The sequence below is a fragment of the Pelophylax lessonae genome (genome assembly GCF_965119305.1).
Source record: "Pelophylax lessonae genome assembly, chromosome: 2".
Lineage (NCBI taxonomy): Eukaryota > Metazoa > Chordata > Amphibia > Anura > Ranidae > Pelophylax > Pelophylax lessonae.
This window is the reverse complement of record NC_138769.1, coordinates 342,130,260-342,153,364: the sequence shown is the minus strand read 5'-3', so window position 1 is coordinate 342,153,364 and position 23,105 is coordinate 342,130,260. Positions and strand designations below refer to the sequence as shown.

At 39.7% G+C, this 23,105-nt stretch overlaps 1 protein-coding gene across 1 annotated transcript in view; it reads left to right on the top strand.

Moving 5' to 3' along the window:
- Nucleotides 1-23,105, top strand: part of GRIK3 (glutamate ionotropic receptor kainate type subunit 3) — an 813,353-nt gene that overhangs the window by 677,123 nt on the left and 113,125 nt on the right. Inside the window, exon 11 of the mRNA XM_082244657.1 lies at nt 2,605-2,828. Coding sequence (XP_082100783.1) covers nt 2,605-2,828 — 224 coding nt within the window. The remainder of the gene's footprint in view (nt 1-2,604; nt 2,829-23,105) is intronic.

Here is a 23,105-nt window from a genome sequence, read left to right as displayed (position 1 = left end):
AAATGGAGGAAAAAGCAGCAGTGCGTGTTATACGCCGATCTTAAAAAAAAAAAAACGGCCAGGAAGCATTGCCGAGAGCAGAAAGGGCAGGCTGGGCCGAGGAGAAGGGAGAACGAGCGAGCGCAGTCATCGGAAGTCCCGCCTATGACAGACGTCACATGTCTCGGCAGAGGAGGCGGGACTTCCGATGACTGCGCTCGCTCGTTCTTCCTTCTCCTCGGCCCGGCCCGCCCCCTTCTGCTCTTATGACAGACAGCTAGTCCTTCCTTCTCCTCGGCCCTGCCCGTCCCTTCTGCTCTCGGTGCTCCTTCCCGGCCTTTTTTAAAACAAATATGGTCAGTTCCAATGGTGCTTGCGAGGCTGCATATTTGGACATTGCGCTTGCGAGGCTGCATGGACACTGCTGGTGGGCTGCATTATGGACACTGCTGGTGGGCTGCATTATGGACACTGCTGGTGGGCTGCATTATGGACACTGCTGGTGGGCTGCATACATGGACACTGCTGGTGGTACTTTTATATAGTGATATTGTTCACTTACCATTCTGTATGTCACCCCAGTCTGCTCATCTGTAATGGACTACAAAATCCTTCTCATCTCTATTACATAAGTAGGAAGGGGTTGTAAAGTTCAGAGAGGATACTTTGGGAATGTTAATAGAAGTTAATACTTGAGATATTAGTTTAGTAGACAGGAAATTATAGGAAGTTTTTTTCATGAAATGTAAAATCTTCCTTATTTTTTTTTTTTACCCGAACATTTTGCATTAATGTTTATTTTACATGTTTTTTTATTTATGAAAGGTTTGTGGATGCAAACAATGTCTGTTCATACATGTAGCTGGTATGATATACTCAAAAGAATTACATATTAGAGAAAGGAATACTTTATGTTAAATTACAGGAACATGTACAATAGCACATTGGGTTTAGGTGTTTCAGATATAATATAAATCTTTTTTACAAATTCATGTCTGTGATCCGTTTGCCTGTTCATTTTACAGAAATGAGAAAGCAACAAAAGAAAAAACAAAACATATTTTGTATTAAAAAAGTATTCATTTTAAAATACAAGTGTTCCATCAGTCCTTCCCTTTTGTTTAAAATGTAAAAAAGTATATACTGTACATAGGTGATAGTGTTTTTTTCTATGTCCTCAGGGTTACAGTTATGGTAGTAAATATTCCTTCACTTCTCTACCATGAAGCTTTTAGATGCAAAATGTAATAGAATTCTGCAATATAATAATGGTTGTGGTATTCTAGGAGATTCCTAAATTCAGATTTTATTTAATCTCCAAAATTGTAATAGTCTCTACAAGCTTGATCCATTCTGAAACCTGAAGTTTAAAAGTACAGCTTTGCTCACCTAACTTTGATGCAGAAATATTTTAACATTAAACATACCTGATTTGATACATAGAAAAAAAAAAAAACAATGCTATAGATTTTTTTTTTACAATGTGGTCAACATGAGGCATTGCTATATCAAAACTGTGCTTTTCATTTTCGGTGTTGCAAATAAGTTAGAAGCCCAAAGTAACATCTTACCAATTCCTTAGACCGGGTGGTAACTATTTACCTGTCAACACCAGGACCAAGATAGCACTACCATCTTTTTTTACTGAAATCAGGTTAATTCCATCAAAAAGTAGGAATTACTGAACTGGCACATTGCTGTTATTTATGAAGCAACTTGTATTACAAATTTAGAGCCCCTGTAAATGTGTCACAATTTTATAAGCATGTTCATTTTTCCTTGATTTTATAGAGTTTTATTTTTAGGAAACATGCAGAAAATACTTTAAAACTAGATCACAGAGGAACTGATATGAGGACACAGTGATGTGACCTGAAGTTTAATGACACCACAAGACAAGGATTGGTGATCTCTCTTTAGACATTTTTCATGTTAGATCCACATATAAAATCATCATGATTTCATTACAAGCCCCCCATGAGAGCTGCAACCTACTTTCTAAAGCACAGTTTTGATGAAGTGATTTTCAACACAAACTGGCACTTTGCTCTGAACTGGTCTTATCTGCTTCAAATGCACTTGCCTTGTCTTTACATTACTGTAAATGCCTTGAAAAGGTATGGATATGGATAAATATGATGTATCTCTGTGTGACACATTTATCCATTATTTTGTCTTTTCTGTGAATGACCTTTGAAAAGAAAGGTATGAATCACGCTCATTTATGTGGACAAATTGGTGTGTAAAACAGTTTCGGACTTACATAGCTATTAATAGGTATGTCTCTCTCTTATGAAAATTACCAATACATTTGATTCAAACCGAGAAATCATATTCATCAAACAAATCTATAATTATTAGGAAATAGTGGAGGACATGAGTTCTAGTACAGCATCTTGTAAAGGGAAGGTTCAACATGAGATATCAGGAGAGATTTATGGAAATACTGTATAGATTTTTCCGTTAAGAAATCATCAGACTGGATGAATTCAGAAAAAAAGCTTAGAAACTTGATAGCATTGACAATTTTACACAGCCTGTTGAGTTTTTTTTTTTTTTTTTGCAAGGATGTTAAATTCTACAGGTTTTGCATTTTTTTTAGTCCTTTGTTTTTTTCTGTTTCAGAAAGCAGACCTGGCAGTTGCTCCTCTCACCATCACCCATGTCCGAGAGAAGGTCATTGATTTCTCCAAACCATTCATGAACCTTGGAATTAGCATCCTGTACAGAAAGGCTAATGGTACCAGTCCAAGTGTCTTCTCCTTCTTGAACCCTCTGTCTCCTGACATCTGGATGTACATCCTCCTTGCCTACCTTGGAGTGAGCTGTGTCCTGTTTGTCATTGCAAGGTAATACATTGTGTATGCTACATTGTTAAAACAAACTATAACAACAGTAAACCTTAGAAGGTTATTACACACAATTTTCAGCTCAAACATTGTATATTTTATAGTTTTCATGAAAAAGTCTATTGGCCTACTATTGGTACTTGTTTTTATATGAAATGATTGAATGTATTCAATGTAAATGTACAGTACCTGTGCCCTTACCCACAGGTCTGGAAAACATGTATCACTTGACAGTCCTGAAAACCAGAGTAATGCTGGGTACACACCTAAGGCTGAAAAAAAAAAATGAGAGGTCACCGTACTAACTAAGCAATGTTCATATAGCGTGGAAATGTGAATGCAGCGCTGCTTAAAAGTGTGTAAATATAGATAAATACAAGTAATGAAATCTACTACCGATCACATACTCATAATTATCATAAAATTACAAAATTATAAAATCATATATTTCTTATAACCAAATATATAGGATTAAATAAATATATTGTGCTTAAAATAAATAAAAGTCCATTAGTAAATCCTTCCGGAGTGGTGTGTCCTTCCCCAATATTTATAAAGTGCTTTAGTGCTCGATCTGTGCTTTACATGGGGTTTCCCCCTTCAGGTGTCTACTTACCACTAAGTAGATATAAGCAGGCATGAACAATTAGACTTTACACTCAGCGTCTCCACTTTAGCAGGAAAGGACTGTTGCTGGAAGATCAAGGTTCCTTCCCCATGTCCTCAGAGAAAGAAACTATTCATAGTGAAGTTCGTTTAAACATCACATTTATTGGGTGTACAACGGGGATTTATACTCACAAACATCACACAGTAACATGCAGAGAATAAAACAGGACGGCTCGGTGGTGTGCTGCTCCCGCAGCATACAATCCTCCGGCCGGAGATCACGTGGTACTCGCTCTACCTATCGCTAGACGCGTTTCGCTGTGACACACAGCTTCATCTGTAGCTCAATGTTCATATAGCGATCTCCCTCACTAAGTCTTTGTGTTCATTTTTTTTTTAATTGTTTATTTGACAGATTTTTTCTTGAGTTGTAGTTGTGTTGATTTTTTCTGCTTTCTGATCTTTACTTGAATAATAGTCAGTAAAATCAGCTTGACAATGATGGTTGAAAATAAACATATTCTTGTGCCCTAATTTTCATAAGTGATACCCAACCAGTATAGATTTGTGGTAGAACCCTTACTGCCTTGCACAAAAGGCAATTCCTTCCATTGAAGAATAATTAGGTAATTCTAAAAGGCTTTATAAGAAAATAGTCTATGAGTTCATGATGACATTATCTTAGTATTTGAATGTGGATAGAGGCCCACCTTAGCATCCCCCCTCTAGTCCTAGGCTGAAAAGAAAATCAGCCAGAACCTTGCCAGATCAAGTTTATCTGTAACTGGGTTTTACACAATGGGATGTTAGATACGCTAAGCTTGCAACGTTCTTGCATTCTTGTGCAAGTTATATCATATTAAAAATGCACTTATTAGAAGCACAAAACAAACTACAACTACAATCATCAAAACATTCTTAGATACGTTCTACCAATCAGGATCATCATTTCCATAGTATACAGCTGTACCTTCACCTATGTAATATTTTCATTGTAGCTCTTCATGTAAAAACATTTATTTCCAGTAAAAAAAAAAAATGATCATAGTTTATTAAAAAACAACTCTGAAGAAGGAACAATGCATTAACAAACCCTCCTGTTTTCTAATGGAATCAACTACTAGAAGAGCAGGTGTTCAACTCAAGAGAGAATAGTCTGAATTAATAGCTTTATTGTGCCTCCTCTGCTTGAATATTATAAACAAGCCTTGTTTTCCTACATACCTGCCAACATCTCTAAAGCCCTATTTCATTAAATCTCAAACTTACATAACACTTACACTCTTCTGCTCCCTCTGATCTTATCTATAATGGATTTGTAGCTGGTCTGATCTCTAATCCATATTTATGGAATAAGCATAAATCCAGGTTATGCGGCACAGTGGATGCCTGTAAGGCGATGCTGGTTTTTTACAATTTATAAGTCTAGGTTTTTATATTATGGGAAACTGAATGGCCTTTTCAATCACTGTCACTCTGCTCCCATTACTGCCTTTTTTAGAAAGTGGAATGTTTGCCTTGATTTATTAACAATACATGGTACTTTTCTAGTCTTCATGTCTTGCATGTATTGCTAAATTTTGATCAAAGCTAATGAGATTACAAGAACAGAATAGTACACTTCAAGGTGTACCTGGACATGTGTTTTAAACTTTTTAGAGAGTTTCATAATTGTGAGCTTTATAACAGTCTATTCATGGTATGAAAGGAATCATATAATCAAGACTGTTAATTTTTGACAAAAACAAAGCCTAAAATGGACCTACTGTGAATGCAAAATGGCATAAAGAAAATGACAGATTTATTTTAAAAGGGACAAAATTATAATGTATTTTAAACTTGTAAAACAAAAAAAAAAAACACTTGTTTATAATAAGTGGAACATGGGCTTTTCCTAGTGTCCATTAATACGACCACATCAAGGCAGAATCTATGGGTTCTCTGCCAAATGGGAGGACAAAAATTCAGGTACAGACACTCATTGGTTGCCTCAATGTCAGCTCTATGGCAGGGATCACATTACTAGTGCTTTAACACAGCACTTTTCAGAGGGTTCTAGTTATAACAAAAATGTTACGTTTTTTAAACAATTTTATATACATTTAAATACATCATTTAAATTTAAAAATGTATCTGTGGACCAATACATATATTTATCTTTTTATTATTCTTTTATTATTATTATTATGGATATGCTAATCGGCCCTGGGTTCAGCTTGAGATGGGTTGGGGTTCTAAATCTGAACCCCATTTCAATAGGAGCCAAACCTGTCAAAATATAAATGCAAACTTTCGGGACTAATAGGCAAGGGGATGTAAAAAAAAAAAAAAAAAAATTGCATGGGGGGTTTAAGGCACTGTCCAGAAGAACATGTACAAATGAAAAAATAAATAAATAAATAAACAAATTATATTTGGTAAGTTGGCAGGGGGCAATGATTTTTTTTTTTTAATTCTTAAAGAGAACGTTAAAAAAGTTTAAATTCATTTAAATGACATGTCTGGTGAAAATTCACAGCAGAAGCAAATCTTCAGGTCTTAAGGCCCGTACACACGTACCGATCGTCGGCATACAAACGTCGGTGGACGAAGGATCTGCCGATTGTACGCGTGTTAGTATGGTGCCTCCGACAGATGTCTGCGCACAATCCGCGGACAAAAGTCTTTCGTGCAAACATGAAAATATTTGTATGCCGACACCAGAACGGACGATTGTTCGCCTGTCAGTACACAATTCGGCCGACAGACCGCAGATTTGCAAGACTGGGCATGCTCAGAAAATAGAAAACACAGGGAAAGTTAACCATTACATGACATCACTTCTGCAGTCGGCGGACAAAATTCTTGTGCTGTCCTTGTGCTGTCTTTGCACTTTTCAGCAGACACCGACATCCCGGGGAGAAAAGAGGAACATTTGTAAGCCGACCATCGGTACGTGTGTACGGGGCTTTAGGGCCTTGATGTCTGCCGACACCTACAGATCGTGTGTAAACAATGTATACATTGTATGTAAGCTATTTGTAAACAAGGCAGATCCTGCTTCTGACACGGGGGGAGGAATGGATCCTGTGTCTCTGCAAAGCAGGGACTCAAATCCATTTCTTCCCCTAGTAAAAGCAGCACACATAGTAAACACAAACACTGGCTAGGCAAAAATGTAACCCTTTGATCGACCTAGATGTTTAACCCCCTTCCCAGCCAGTGTCACTTGTACAGTGACAGTACATATTTTTAGCACTGATCACTTTATTAGTGTCACTGGTTCCCAAGTCGCTGATCACTGCCATTACTAGTAAAAATAATAATAAATAAATACAAATAAATAAAAACATCCCATAGTTTGTAGACACTATAACTTTTGTGTAGACCAATCATTATATGCTTGTTGGGTTTTTTTTTTTTTTTTTTACCAAAAATATGTAGCAGAATATATATTGGCCTAAATTAATAAAGACATTTTCTAAAAAAAAAGGCCTGGTCATGAAGGGGGGTAAATCTTCTGGCGGTCAAGTGGTTAAAAGAAGGATCTTTGCTTTGTAAATGTCATTTTTGCTGTAGCACATCCTACCACAAGAATGCAAGAATGAAAAAAAAATGTGTAGACAGGACAGCAGGGACCAACAAGAGTTACCTCTAGAATGCACAGCTCCATGTTGTTGAATAGAGGGAGACTCTTGTGTTGGTGCTCTGTTCCCCCTACAACCCTTGAGAGGGCTATAATATGTCTCCCTGCTATAGTCTACTTGCTAGCCTCAGTCAACATCAGCTATCTTCTGACCACTTTGTTGTGTGGAGCATAGGAGAGCACACATCTGTGAGCAAGTGGCCAGTGCCCAAAGAAAATTTTACTTTGCCATAAGCTGGTACAAAGCCATAACCAACCAAGCCATAACCAACCATTGCCAAAGGCTGGGTTCCAGAGACTTATCGTCTCCTCACAGGAACCAATCCCCTCAGAGGCAGAGGGTGGATTGGGAGCCACGGCAGTAGCTAAGAAAGGCACGGTGGCAAGTTTGTCAGTGATGGAAGGTGTAGGTAATCTTGTCAAGAGCTTGAAGATGGGAATAGTTATGGAGAGGCGCTCCTATGTTCCAGAAGGACTCAGGAATGCTGTTCACTCGGAGGAGGAGTTTAATGTCCTGGATGCGCCCATAGAAGAACTAGTTGCTATGAACTGGGCATTAACTAGAGTAAAGAGAGCCAAAAAATTCTACTTGCCGCTTGAAAAAAAGGAAAAGACCGTGAGCTGCCTCATTTGTCTCACCTGCAGTGTGACTAAAATGTTGCTCTAGAATATGGGTGGTAGTTCACATGTTTTTCAGAGTTGATGAACTGCATGATGGAGGAGCGATACAGATTTTATGAAAGCACAGTCTGGGACTATATGGAAATCCCAAAACCACAGCACATCAGGAGTGATGAAAACCCCTACCTAAAATGTTTTGAAGCTTTACAAAGGCCAACTAGTCTTGGTGCAGCCCATTTCTGTGGACCACATAAGTACTGCCACAAAGAGGGGTCCTAAGATGGGAAGACTGAAATGCAATGTAAATACCTTTGTGTTCATTTGGTGCTGAATATGTCACCATGATAAAATGTGTTTTTGTGTTACCTTGTTATAGACCAGACTATAGGGAGGGTGGTTTCTATTGCCTTTTTTTTAGGTCCTGCAGAGTCCCTAAGTGTTCAAGTTTTTTTACTGTTTCCCTGTAGTTTTTTTAAAGATTTTTTTTTTAAAAATAAAGCTTATTTAAAAAACTGTTTTTTAAAAAATCTGCTTTGTAAAAAAAAAAGTAAAATGTGTTTTATCCCCTTATTTTTCATTTTAAATTTAATTTATTATAAATTTTACTAATATAATTATTCCTGACAGTTAAGGCCCATACACACAATAGGAAAATTGGAAGTAAAATTTTGCCCGACAAACGATCTGACGATTTTAGAATCATTAGTATGTTGCTTTCGACAGCCGATTACGAATTTTTAAACGACAAAAACTGAATGTGCAGGCTATAAAATTTTTATCATACATGAACACAATGCCTGCCTTTCGTTTAATTAGCACAGTTTTCGTCCAAAAAAAAAATCGCAAGAGCAAGATTACGCATGCTCGAAAATAAAAGAACACAAAACAATTCAACACATTACATCACTTCTGAAGTTGAATTCTGTTGTGCGAGAATTTTCGTATGAAAGTAACCTCTTCACTTTTGATATAAGACTAGCATGCAACAATTAATGGATGAAAATTCGTCCGATAATCTGATTGTGTGTTTAATGCTTTATACTCTCAAATAGATGGCATTGCAGATCCCACTGCAGCCTGAAGGTGGCAGTGTTCAGCTAAAGGTAGCAGACTTATTTTGTTAACCACTTCAGCCCCGCCCACCGTACATTTACTGCGGCACTCTGCCGCTGCTGGGCAAAGCAACGTAGCCCTACGTTGCTCGCTCAGGAGACTCTAGGAAGCGAGCATGCGCCGCCTCCCGCTCGTTAGATGGGGAGCCATCGCGTGTGACCGGCGGCTCCGATGGCCGCCGGACACTCGCGATCTCCCGCAGCAGAGAGAGAAGGACAGACGGCTGATGTAAACACAGCCGTCTGTCATTCTCCCTGAAGTGATCACAGAGGCTATGTGATCCTGTTATATAGGATCGCATGTCTCTGTGATTACATAACAAGCCACATTCCTCCACAGTTATAATCACGCTCCTAGGGACACATTTAACCCCTTGATCACCAGTACAGTTAACCCCTTCCTGCCAGTGTAATTTTTACAGTAATAGTGCATATTTTTAGTACTGATTACTGTAGTAATGTCACTGGTACCCCCAAAAGTGTCAAAAATGTCAGTCAGGGGTCCGATCTGTCCGCCACAATGTCGCAGTCCCGCAAAAAAAAAAAACGCAGATCGCCTCACTTACTAGTAAAAAAAAAAAACTATAAAAATTACATAAATATTTCCCGTAGTTATTAAACGCAATAACTTTTGCGCAAACCAATCAAAATACGCTTATTGTTTTTTTTTTTTATCAAAAATATGTAGCTGAAAACAAATTGGCCTAAAATGTAAAAAAATTTTGATTTTTACATTTTTTTTGAGAATTTCATATAAAAAATGTGAAAAATATTGTTATTTTTTAAATTGTCAATCTTTTTTTGTTTATATTGCAGAAAATAAAAATTGCAGAGGTGATCAAATACCACCACAAGAAAGCTCTATTTGTGGGAAAAAAGGACGTCAATTTCGTTTGGGTACAGCGTTGCACGACTGTGCAATTTTTCCGTTAAAGTCATGCAGTGCTGAATCGCAAAATAGGGCCTGGTCATTGAGCAGCCAAATCCTCCGGGGGTTAAAGTGGTTAAGGAACCCTGCAGCCTACATGTGATCCTTATAGTTGATATATTGATCACATAATTGGAAGTTCATTATTTGGGAGATGTCAGTGACACCTGAGATTGAGAACCAGCAGTCACGCAATGTGTTGGCTGCAAATTCCCAGGAGAGCTGTTTTTTAGACTGGGATTGTGAAGGATGCCCTTCTATGTCTTTTCGCATGTTTCCTCTCCCTGTTTAACCACTTAAGCCCCAGAAGATTTTACCCCCTTCCTGACCAGGGCCTATTTTGCGATTCGGCACTGCGTGACTTTAACAGACAATTGCGCGGTCATGCAACGCTGTACCTAAACAAATTTGACGTCCTTTTTTTCCCATAAACAGAGCTTTCTTTTGGTGGTATTTGATCACCTGTGCGATTTTTTGATCATGCGCTATAAACAAAAAAGAGCGTCAATTTTGCAAAAATAACAATATTTTTCACATTTTTTTATATGAAATTCCCCCAAAAAAATTTACAAATCAAATTTTTTTAACATTTTCGGCCAATTTGTTTTATGCTACATATGTTTGGTAAAAAAAAATCACAAAAAGCGTATTTTGATGGTTTGCGCAAAAGTTATCGTGTTTACTAACAAAGGGAAAGATTTTTGTTGTTTTTTTTTTTAACGTGTAATGGCGGCGATCTGCGATTTTTTTTGCGGTACTGCGACATTGCCGCGGACAGATCGGACCCTTGACTGACATTTTTGACACTTTTGGGGTTACCACCAGTGACATTATTACAGTAATCAGTGCTATAAATATGCACTGTTACTGTAAAATTACACTGGCAGTGAAGGGGTTAACTTTTTTTGAGAGGGAGGGGATATGTGTGTCCCTAGGGGCGTGATTCTAACTGTGATTGGCTGTGGCTTGAGGTGTAGGAACAGTGATCAACGGTCCTCATAGTAGAACCGTATGATCACTATTCCTACACAGGGGAGAATGACAGGCGGCTTGTTTACATTAGCCGCCTGCCTTTCTCCCTCTCCACCGACGATGGCGAGTGACCGGCGGACAATCGGGTCCGCCGGTCACACGCGCGGGGGGGTCCGTGACCGCGCGGGAGCGAGCCTCCGGCGGCGCACGGGAGCTCCTGAGACTCTCACAGGCTAGCGACGTAGTTCTAAGTCGCTTTGCCTGTGAGGGGCTGACCACCGCAGTAAATAGTCGTGTGGCGGTCGGCAATCGGTTAAAAGACTATATTGAGTATTCGTTCATATGTCTGTGACAAATTCCCCTCTTTTGAGTTTGCCACGAGTACTTGGAGAGGACTACTTGCCAGCCTCCTACCATGTGATTATGGTCAGATGTTGAAACACTTGTTTTTCCCCTGCTGTTGAGTCTGTACATATGTGATCTGAGCGCCATTCAGTAATAATGTGCGCTCATATCTAAGCTATCTGGGGATATGTTAAATGTACCTGTTTTATGCAATAGCCGCATAGTTATATAGTTTCATGTATTTTGCTGTATTTTGCTACCATGTGGCTAATGGAGTGTTGCCTCTGTCTTTGGGAGATAAGTGGATCACTTCTCAATTGTCTTCAGGACAAAAGACTGTGTAGAACCGGTTTTGGGCAGACAAGCCATGAGTCCAGCCAGGCCAAAGAGACTTTTACTAACTTATGAAAACCTGGCCTGATTTGTGCCATTTTTGAATATGTTGTTCCCCTGAATGGATTGATTGTGAATATGTATTTTTATAAATATTGGATGTATAGTTTTAAAGTTACAGCATGTGGGTAAAACTGCATTTTTCCTGCCTGTGATAATTATGTTAACCATTGTGTACTATAATTACATCACAGACAGAGGGGAGGAATTTATGTGGATTGTAACCTTTGTGTTATTGGTTAATGTGTATTTGTTGTTGGTGTCTCCCTTGCATGGGAGCAGGGCATAAAAGAAATTGTAGTTTGGAATGTCGGGGGTTGCTTCCAGTAAGGTCGTGTTCCAGCATTCAGCTTTGGCTCATGTGTGGAATTACTCAGCGATACCAGCGATTTCTTATTTGGCGAATTGGGGATTCTTCAACTATTGGGGATTTAGGAATTACAAGGCGGTGAGATACAGTGATACCGTCACAGGGATCACACTGGAAAGCAGGGGTCCAGTGTGCCCCTTTTGTCTGTTTCAGGAATGAATCAGGCCCAAATTTTTGGCTGAATTCGGACCTGAAACAGAGCCAAAGATGCAAAGGACCTCTGTGCAATCCGCTCCGCAGCTGCCCTGTAGATGTGTGAACCGGCTCCACTGAGAGCCGATCACAATCACCTGTCATGCGGGAAATCCTCATCCAATTCGCACTAGTGTGAACCCAGCCTAAAAGTATGTTAATAAACAGATTGTGAGCAGGATCAATTTAGGTAAACCTGTCACAAAAAGCCAGACAATTCAATATAAGTATACTGTATAATGAAATATACTGATCCCATAATTATTAAAAATGGATAGCGAAAGACTAAAAATTTAATTAGAAGCCCCTCTTTAATACATGCGCAAAAGGTTTCACATTGGAGTATATTTATATTGATAAAAATGATGTTACAGCTTTTTCGTACACATTTCTCGGTAGCAGCGTATTCGTTTCAGTCAGCGACATGTTAAACCAGGGCATGTATTTGTGGGGAAAAGCATTTTCCTGCTATGAAGTCCCAAAGCTATGTTCTTGTAAACGGTGTGCGGTAGATTAGCCTATTGTCATACAGAAACACTGCTCTGAAGTATGCACCAGGGGTGCAGTAGACGTTATTATTGTAGGTCAATGCCACTTAAAGACAACTCAGGGGCCATTAAAGTGCATGCAAGAGGATGGATTTCATGCTTGCTTATAAATAAGACTCTGAGGCTCATAGCTGTGCCACTGCATCGTAGCCTTCTAATCCCTTAAGAGTACAAAGCATTAGACCAAAATAGCTGCTTGCTATTTGCATTCACAGCTTGTAGGAAACATTACCTTTAGCAATAACACCTTATTTCAACTTGTTAGCAGTGGAACATTTAGTGGTCCTTTCTTAGAGAATTGTGTCCCAAATGACAGCTTGTAATATTTTTACTGGCAGATAATAAGTATTTCATTGAGGTAGAAACCAGAAATGAGCATGTCAACCAACCCTATAGTGTTCATAGCTATTAATTGCTGGAAAAACACATATCTTTAATAGACGGAACGAAAGTGTTAAAGTTCTTCTAAAGCCTCTGGTTGTATTATTTTTGGAGGAATACACAAGGATTTTCAATGCATGCTGGAATCTTAAATGTCTAAAAATGTACTTGACCTTTTTTTTTGTGGTAAATGTACTTGTTAGGCTGGATTTCTTCTGCAGCCTGCTAGACACTACCAGAGCAGAGCTTTGACATTGTTTCCCTAAAGGGCTTTGAGTGGAGATACACATTGCTCTTCACCTATAGGACTGTCAATGGTGCAAACACCTAAGCAGCTTTAGCAACAGCAAGGGTGACAACACTGCAGTGATTTAATTGAAGAAAGAAGAGTGTTGCCAACCTATCAGATGAAGTTCCTAACGAAATCTAATGGTTTTACTGGCAGGATTAACAGAAATTTATAGCATTTTTTCCATGGCCTGGTGAAAAACAGAGAGCCCGGTCTTTTAGCAGCCTACATCACATATGTATGGACCCTCAGAAGAACAGAATCTTTTTTTTTTTCAGATTTTGATTATGAAGATTTTTCATTATAAACAAAACACATACTAATAGCCACCTGTCTCACAGGGTTGAACAAACTAATAAACAAAGCAGCAATAAAAAACAGAACATAAAAAAGTTAAAAAAAAGGGGGTGGGATAACCATCACAGGAGCACACCAAAAAGGCACTTAAAGAGTACGACACATACACCCTTTCCACTGGGACCATACATATTGCATCAAACATTCCTATAGAATCCCTAGGATAGTATGCATGCTTTTCCTAGGAGATATATGTGTTAAGATCCAATATCCAATCTGAAAGAGTGGGTGGCCAAAACAAAAGCCTCTTAGAAGTATTTTACACTGTTGGAAGCTCAAGTATGTCACTAAGAGTGAGGTGACATTAGAGCTGAGCTGGAGAAGTGGAACACAGGTATAAGAAGTGCTGTACCATGTAAGGAACTTTAAAGGATAGATTCACTGTTTAAAGAAAATAAATAAATAAATGTGCATTTTTTTGCATTTTTTGCACATTTATTTTTTTTTGTTTTAGGCACCTGTAAAGCATTGCACCAGTGATCAGCAGATTTCTGATGCCATGCGGGTCTCCTAAACACTGTATCAGCTTACCCGTACATCCTGACAGGAAGACTCAATGAACTACCACAGTGCTCCACAGCACCATGGTAGTACATTGGTAGTACATTGAGAACTACAAGCTGACAGCCACTAAGAATGTTGGGCTTGTAGAACATTCAGAAACACAGAGCTGTGTGTATGAATGATGTGCCCATTGATAGGGACTTCAGAACCGGATGGCTGGATAACTCCCTACAAGGCCTCGGGAACACACAGAGACATAGACACATGAGGGAAGAGTCAGAGCATGTTTGTTTATTTCAGGAAATGTCCTGAGCATATATACAATTTGAAACAGAGAGATTGATTTTGCAATAAAAGTTTTGGTTTCAGTATGATTTACAGTCACGTGATACTTTTTTGCATACTACACGAGTTAGATTATTCCCAGAATAAATTTATGTTCTCATGTGAAACTATTTCTGCAGAGTCAGACATATCTGAACAAACAAGATGTTATGACAATGAATCAAGGATAGCTACATGAGAAATAGAGAAGAATATACAGCATGAAAACACCATTAACCCTTCAGCCATGTGAACAGAGACCCACATGGCTGTAAGTTTTCAAACAGTGACAGCTAGTACTGCTGCCACGGGGAGGGGGGGGGGGGGGTGAAGTGGGCAGCAGCTGCAGCACTGGAAACATGTTACATGTTCCACCCTAAAATCAGGTGGAACATGTAACATGTTCCCAAAGATGGAGATTATTTTTTAAGAACATTTAAACAGGTGTCAAGTCACTGTGCATGAAGAGTGCTCGCTTCTAAGTTGGAGTGCTGCCTTAATGCAGAAGTCTCATGACTGTGGCCTATGCCAACCTAGTTGGGCACTAGCGGATAAAGTTCTCCAGTGTCCCTGCTGGGGCTCCTTAAGCCCCTCCCACAAGTGTATACTGGATTGTAAAAAATAACTATTGTTTGTATTGCTACAACAATACAGATGTCTTATGTACACAGACGTGGTACTTTACCATAAATTGCATGCATGTGTTCCCACACAGCACGCTCCCAGGATGGGGACCTGAAAGCCCCGAGTGCCATATTAATGATCAGGAATTGGGAAACCCAGTATTCGATCACCTGATCACCGTGATAGCTTCTGACTATCACTGATCAGTCACTGTGCAGCCTGTCCCTGTGCTTTTTTTCTCCTCTTAAGTCCCCGTTCACACTGGGGCGACCTGTGAGGTGACATGGTCGCCTCACAGGTCGCCGTAGGTCGCCTTCCATAGGGAAGCTGCGGACCCGTTCTAATAGGACATGTTCCACCCTAATCCTCTGACTTAGAAACAGGGTCCAGAGCTTCTTTGGGGCGACCCAGAGCGACCGTCATAGACTTCAATGTTATGAAGTCCGTGCCGGCCGCTCCGAGGTCGCGGCGCGCTGCTCGCACCGCGACCTCGGAGGTCGCCCCCCCAAGTCGGATCGCCCCAGTGTGAACGGGGCCTAAGTGGATAACAAGTTGCATTGTATCTTTTTCTCATGCTAAAGGAAAAAAATGTAAACAAAAACAAATGTGTGTAAAAAAATAAATAAAGAAATAAAGAAAAAGAATTGGTACATCAGGGTTTGATCTAGGTCAATGTCAGGTTAGGGTCAAGATCAGAGTCAAAGGTCAAGGGTTGTGGTCAAAGGTTAAGGTAGAAAAAAAAAAGCATTTTTAAAGTTAGTATTAGCGTCAGTTAGTGTCAGTGTCTGTATGATTTATATAGGATTTAAAAAAAAAAAAGGAAAATGCGCACTTTTGTTTCTAGTCTCTACTACAGGTAGAAACAACATAAAACATACACATATGTGATATTTCTGTGATTGTCAGAAGCAGAAACATTTATTTTAGGTTGTTTTTTGGTGGTAGGTTATGTCAATAGCAAGAAATATACAACTAAATCATAAAACTATTTTTTTAATATATTTTATGACAGATTTCCTCTGATAAAAAAAAAAAAAAAATCACCAGATATCCATTATAATTTACCACCATATAAAAGCCCAATTTGTCCTGAACAAAACAAGATACAATTTACCTGGATTCACTAAGTGATTGTGATGATATGTACAGTTTTACTAACACATGTCAAAGTTGAAAAACTGTGTTCAGGCATTAAGATTTGCTTTATCCTCATCATGAATGGTTTAAAAATGAAAATGCATGCTGTGACTGAGATTTCCTTTAAAGCTACATGCATTTTTGTATCTTCTGATCTTTTTGACATACAGTTTTGATTAAAAATGGCCTCTGATTATGCATATTGATCATTTGCTCAGCTTTAATTGTACAGGCTTGACAGGTTTATTTTAAATCTTTGGAATGCAACGAACCATACTCCTAACAAATTGCGCAAATTAGGCAAAGAACTTTAATTGTGAAATCGTTTTTTTTATGTACAAAACTATTTCTGTACAAAAACCATCACCTCTGATTTGAAGAAATATCACTTGAGGCCTTAGATAAAAGAAAATTAAACCAGTCAAACAACTAGGAGCATACATCTCCCAACCCTTTTATCCAGTCCCCTGATATAAAGGGGACTGTTCTTAGCTGCATATCTGGCTTAGAGAGCTGGGGGGCAGAGACTGCAGTGGGATGTATTAGTAAGAGGCAGAGAAACAGCAGTACACAGGTCTTCCCAAAAAATGGCTGTGCGGGGGCATGTCAACACAAGTCTTATAATTTGAGGACAGACAGGCTAGGCTCCCAAGGAAAATGCAAAGAAGAAAACTGACCACACTGGGATGGATGTGCTTCTTTGCCTTGTTCGGTCAGTTTGAATTGGGAAAGCAGGGGGACTGGCAGGATCACCAGGTATTTCACACAAAGGAAGCAATACAATGAGGGCCTCTTGATCCTCTTGGGAAAGAGAACCTTGACTGATGGGGCATAGACAGGAAAGTTCAGCCATTGGGGGGAGGTTGGGGGAGTCATTGCGTGAGGTGGTCGCAGTATATTGGTCAGCAGGATGGGGGTCGGGCCTTAGCTATTCCCCCTATGGAATGCTGGGTCTTTTGAATGTAACAAGTGGATTAAAGAGCTGCCCACCCTCCCACCCCTTTTTGATGTCTGTTACCCTTTTAGCTGCATTTCTTTTTTATCTTGCCAGCAATAAAACTTGGTAATGTGCTATGCCCTTGACTGGAAGTTGGAGTTAGTCTGTCCATCCTTTATGGTAAGGACAGGCCCCATTGGGGATTGTATTGTCACACATGCTCACAGTACACCTGTAAACGGCACTGGTTTAAAGTGTTAGCATGTTCTGTGTTGGAAATTAAATAAAGCTGTGGCCTTGCCCTTACCAAGTCAATTGTTGTAAGTGTGGTGTTTTGTACTGGGGAGGGGTCAAGGGAGTTTCATATGTTATGTTGGTTTTCCTAGGCATATGCCTAGAAAATACCTAGAAAATGGATTTTTAATGCAAGTACATGGTAACACATAGGGAATATGAAATGTTTTTTTAAGGTTCTGGCCTGTGACAATAGCAAACTTTTCCTACCATATATGTGTAATATGGTACTTATGGTGTAAATAATTAGCAATTGATTATGCATTATGTGACCTCGGTACTAGAGTTTAAAAAAATGTAAAATCGGATTATTCAGACAGATCATACAGTTTATTGTGGATATCAAACAAAGTAATCGCCTTATGTAGTCATTATGTTAACACTGCAATGTCATTTTTTAATGGAGTCTTTAAGACAGTGGACAGACACTGCACTGAGAGAGAAAAGGATACATATAACTGCATATAATTATGCATTCTTTTACCCCTCTCCTGCTTTATATATATATATATATATATATATATATATATGTAGCGGTTGCCCCCATGGAAAGAGGGGTTTCGTCGCCAGAGATGTTCTCTTCCCCCTAGTGGGAGGGATGCTGTAGAGTGGAGCAGGAACCGCTCTTACCATAGCTAGTGATTTAGCGATCCAAGCCGAAGGGAGATAGAGTTGGTATAGCCTTCTCCCACAAACATGAGATGACACTCTATGTTGTGAATCTAAACAAAAAGTGTTTATTAAATTCCAAGACATACAGTATTACACACAGCTAAAGGGCACTCCCCTTAGTCTTGCCAAAAGGGGGGAAGGGGACAAGGACCAACCAATGAGAACTGAACATTTGTACATTGAAACAGGCTACAGATAACCTAATGCACACCCCCTGCGGAGAGATGCCTCCAGTCCAGACCATTGTCTGTGTCATGAATCCACACAATTAGACACAGAAACAGGAAAGGGGGGGGGGGTGGGCTGTAACATTACATTACATTAACTCAATGCCATGAGGCATGCCGTCTTCAGCTGTTCAGAAGATGAATAAAGGGAACAAAAAAATGAAATAAAAGGCAATGTCCCAAACTCATAGGAAAATGACACGAAGGGGTTTACAATCCAGGGACAGGGTGATCCGTCACACATAGTGACGATTAGTACCGTCACTATATATATATATATATATATATATATATATATATATATATATATATATATATATATATATATAATATATATATATGTATATATATATACACATACAGTATATATATATATATATATATATATATATATATATATACACATGTATTTAGTATTTATATATTTATTGCTAGATGTAGGTGTGTACTTTTATAGTGTACTACATTACATACATTCTTGTGACCAAAAAATGGTAAATGTTGAGCTACACTAAGTATATATAGATTGATATTTTCAGAATACTAATTGCAGTAACTGTCAGACACTTTTTATTATTTTGTCCAGACATGACAGTCTAGAAATACAGAACATTTGGACAAGGGAAAAGGGTTCTCTCAATTAGTAAAGATATATGCCGTATATGAGTTGGATTAGGAATTTGTATAACCCAGCAAGCAAAAGATTTCATCCTGTCCCCAGAGATGTCATTTGTTCATGAATAACCATTATTCAGTCATTTTCTAACTCCCAGTCCTCTGAACATTATTTCCCAGTGTCAGGGCAAGAAAGACAGAGGGGGAAAAAGTAATGTGTTAAATAAGAAATCATATTTCTACTTAAACTTACCATGACATGGAAAGAGCCTGAGGGTAATTGTCAAACAGGCCTGACTTCTAATATCCAACCGACATGGGTGGAAGGATTGAACGTGGAGTAAATGTCACTTCATTATATCTCTGGTCTGGTTTTAATGGGTTTTACAAGCTTTCTTTCACTGTCCTTAAGTTGCTGCATTTCAGCTTTTAGAATATTCTCCTTGATTTAATTTTAACAGCTGAAGTTCACATTCCTGAGACCAATCATATGGATCCCAAGTTTCCTTTCATCTGTTTGTGCTCGGTCATGTTCCTCTCTTCAATCTTACACAAGGTCTAACATTCAAATAACACTGAAATCTTCAATAGTTAATTGAATGCAAATGATAAAACAGTGGATGCTAATGAACATTTATTTTTAGGGATACAATTCTAGGGTTCTATAACTGACTGAAGGAAATGAGAAAGGGAAAAGTTACATATAAAAATTAAATTCATGGTGTCATTTTTTAGTACATTTTTTAGTACAAGTTAGAATATGGCAGGAGTTTTTTTTTATTTCTGATTCCTATGGGCATTATTTCCATTATTCCTTTTGCTGGCAACCCTGGCATATTTCCTCTCCTCCCTAACAATAGCATACCCTGCAAGAATGTGTTTTTATCTGCAGGTTTTATTGGCAATAATGTTTTATGTTAACAACTCTATATTTTTAATTAATGAGCCTGCCATTTCTAAAATGGAAAAGAGGCTATAGGGAATATTTAATAAAGCTGTCCAAAGAGCAACAATTTCAAGTACAGCCAATCTACTGAAAGATGATTGCTGATGAGTTGTTGGGCTACTACATTTCTTTGCCTTTAACCACTTTACCACCGGAGGATTTTGCTGTCTTACGTCCAGGCCACTTTTTGCGATTCGACGCTGTGCGACTTTAACTGACAATTGCGTGGTCGTGCGATGCTGTACCCAAACGAAATTTACGTCCTTTTTTTCCCACAAACAGAGCTTTCTTTTGGTGGTATTTGATCACCTGTACGATTTTTACTTTTTGCGCTATAAACAAAAAAATAGTGTTTATTTTGAAAAAATAACAATATTTTTAACATTTTTTTATATGAAATTCCCCCCCAAAAAAATTAAAAATCAAAATTTTTTAAAATTTTTGGCCAATTTGTTTTCTGCTACCTATGTTTGGTAAAAAAAAAATCACAATAGGTGTATTTTGATTGGTTTGCGCAAAAGTTATTGCGTTTACTAACTAAGGGAAAGATTTCTGTCATTTTTGGTGTTTTTTTTTTAACGAGTAATGGCGGCGATCTGCGATTTTTTTTGCGGAACTGCGACATTGCGGCGGACAGATCGGACCCTTGACTGACATTTTTGACACTTTTGGGGTCACCAGTGACATTACTGCAGTAATATATATACACTGTTACTGTAAAAATGACACTGGCAGGGAAGGGGTTAATTTTATTGGAGAGGGAGGGGTTAATGTATGCCTGGTGCTTACTGCCGTGTGTGGGGGGAGGTGACTGAGTGAGTCAGGGACAGATCGCATGTTCAGCTATGCTGTCACTCCCTGTCACTTAGGAGATCCGCCCGCCTGTGTAAACTCTCCAAACTAGATTCCCCGACGATCGGGGAAGAGCAGCGGCGATCGCCGCCGCTCCTCCCCTGGCCCGACTCCTGCTGTGAACGAATACAGCGGGAGCGCGCCTCCGGCGGTGCGCGAGCACCGCCTACAGGGGGAGGAGTCCAGCGACGTAGTACTACGTCGCTGGACGATAACGAACCACTTTGCCGCAGTAGAGCTCGAGTGAGCGGTCGGCAAGTGGTTAACAAAGAAAATTCTTATTGTCTGTGTTTTGCAGTAACTGGACAGGTAGGCATTGATAATGTTTTACACTATGGTGATTTGCAAAGTAGGATAAGCAACAGCAGCCAATTCGATGTTATATTCCCCACAGTCAGATCATGTGTATGTAAAACCTAACAATTAACTTTTGTTATTTGCTCCCTTTGATCTATTAAATATACTGTTGAAAGCATTTCGTTATGTCTGTTTGATAAGTGCAAACAAGGCCGCTGATAGGGGGGGGGGGCACCAGTCCTCCTGCAGGGGGGCCTCAACAGCATGGGGAATTGGTGGGGTTGGGCAAATACAGAAGGAGGCCCCCTCCTGCAGACACAGGACATCATTCCTGTAATTGCTTCTCTAACACCGATCCCCCTCCTTGTTCTGCCTGCTTCTGACCCCCCCCCCCTTCCCGTGTGCCCCCCTTTAACTGTGCTTCCTCCCTCCTGCAGCTCTGCAGACTCCCCTTTCCAGTAAAAAAAAAAAAAAAACAAATTAAAAAAATAATAATTAAACATTAATAAATAATTTAAAAAAATTGTAAAATAAAAGAATTGTTAAAATTTTTTACATAAAAAAAAGTTATACATTTAGAAAAGAAAAAGTAAAAAAACTATAAAAAAGGGCAAATTCACACAGGTTCTCTGTTATGTTTGTATTCGTTAATAATTATTTTAATGTAGATATAGTGAAATGTTGTCTTGATAAATTTGAGGGGGGGGGGGGGGGGCCCTTCCAGGTAGGCTGTACGAGGCCCCGTGATTAGGGTTGAGCGGACACCTAGATGTCCGTGTTCGACGGGTTCGGCCGAACTTTAAAAAAAAGTCCGGGTCCGTGTCCCGGACTTTTAAGAAACTTTTCCCGGACACCGAACCCCATTGAAGTCAATGGGGACCCGAACTTTAAGGCACTAAAATGGCTCTAAAACACCAAAGGAAAGGGCTAGAGTGCTGCAAATGGCAGCAAAACGTAATTAAGAGCATGGCAAGTGCTCTGCAAACAAATGTGGATAGGGAAATAACTTAAAACAACAAAAAAAACAGAAAAATAAAACAATGTTCTTCTTCATCTCTGAAGGACGAGGCCCATATGGAGTAGGAGGGAGGTTGAGGTGGTGGTGGATGTGGCGGTGACATAGGCATGCGCACAGGGTGTGCCGGGTGTGCCTGGGCACACCCTAATCACCTAGGGCACATAGCATTGCCAGTGAGGAGATGGGAAAGATCTCCCTCGGACCTGCTCTGCTCTATTTCTCTTTGCCTACAGGTACATGGCCCCGATACATTACTCTCCCTGCTGGCAAACACATGCATGTGTATTTCAACTTTGGGGTGCACACCTTAATGCAATAGGCTGCGCACACCTATAGGCGGTGTAGGTGGAAGCGGCGGTGGAGGAGGACCAGGGCCGGATTAAGAGCATCATGGGCTTGGTGCTGAGGATTTTGAAGGGCCTTAAGGGCCGTGCCTTGCCATGCACCCAGAGGAGGAAGGGTGCAGCCATGCATGCCTAATTCAACATGGGATGCTGTCTCTGAAGCCCATAAACACATCCATGCATCGGCAACTGTCCCTCCTTGTACGGCCTTCGCGCTGTGTGGGGAGGTTCTGAGGGTGCTGCCTGGGGAAGCGAGCATAGAAGCCAGACTTCTGTGTTTACAAGTGACAGAAGAGCGGTCACAGTGAATATGGCCAACCCGGGGCCTATATAAAAGGTAGGGGCCTGGAGCTGCAGCTCCAATAGCCCCTACGTTAATCTGGCCCTGAGGAGGAGGACGAGGTAGCCAACACTGCTTCTTTTCACAAATTTTAAATGAGGGTACACCCCAAAAGAGTGAGAAAGAGCAAAAATGGAACAATGGGTGGGTAAGGTCGGTATCCATTGCTATTCTGCACAAGGTACGGAAAAGTCCCGTGGGATCCATGCCTGGTTCATTTTAATGAATGTGAGCTTGTCCACATTGTCTCTGGACAGGCGGCTGCGCTTGTCTGTTATAACGCCCCCAGCCGTGCTAAATACCCGTTCAGATAATGCACTGGCTGCAGGGCACGCCAGCACCTCCAAGGCGTAAAGGGCAAGCTCAGGCCATGTGCCCAATTTGGAGACCCAGAAGTTGAAGCG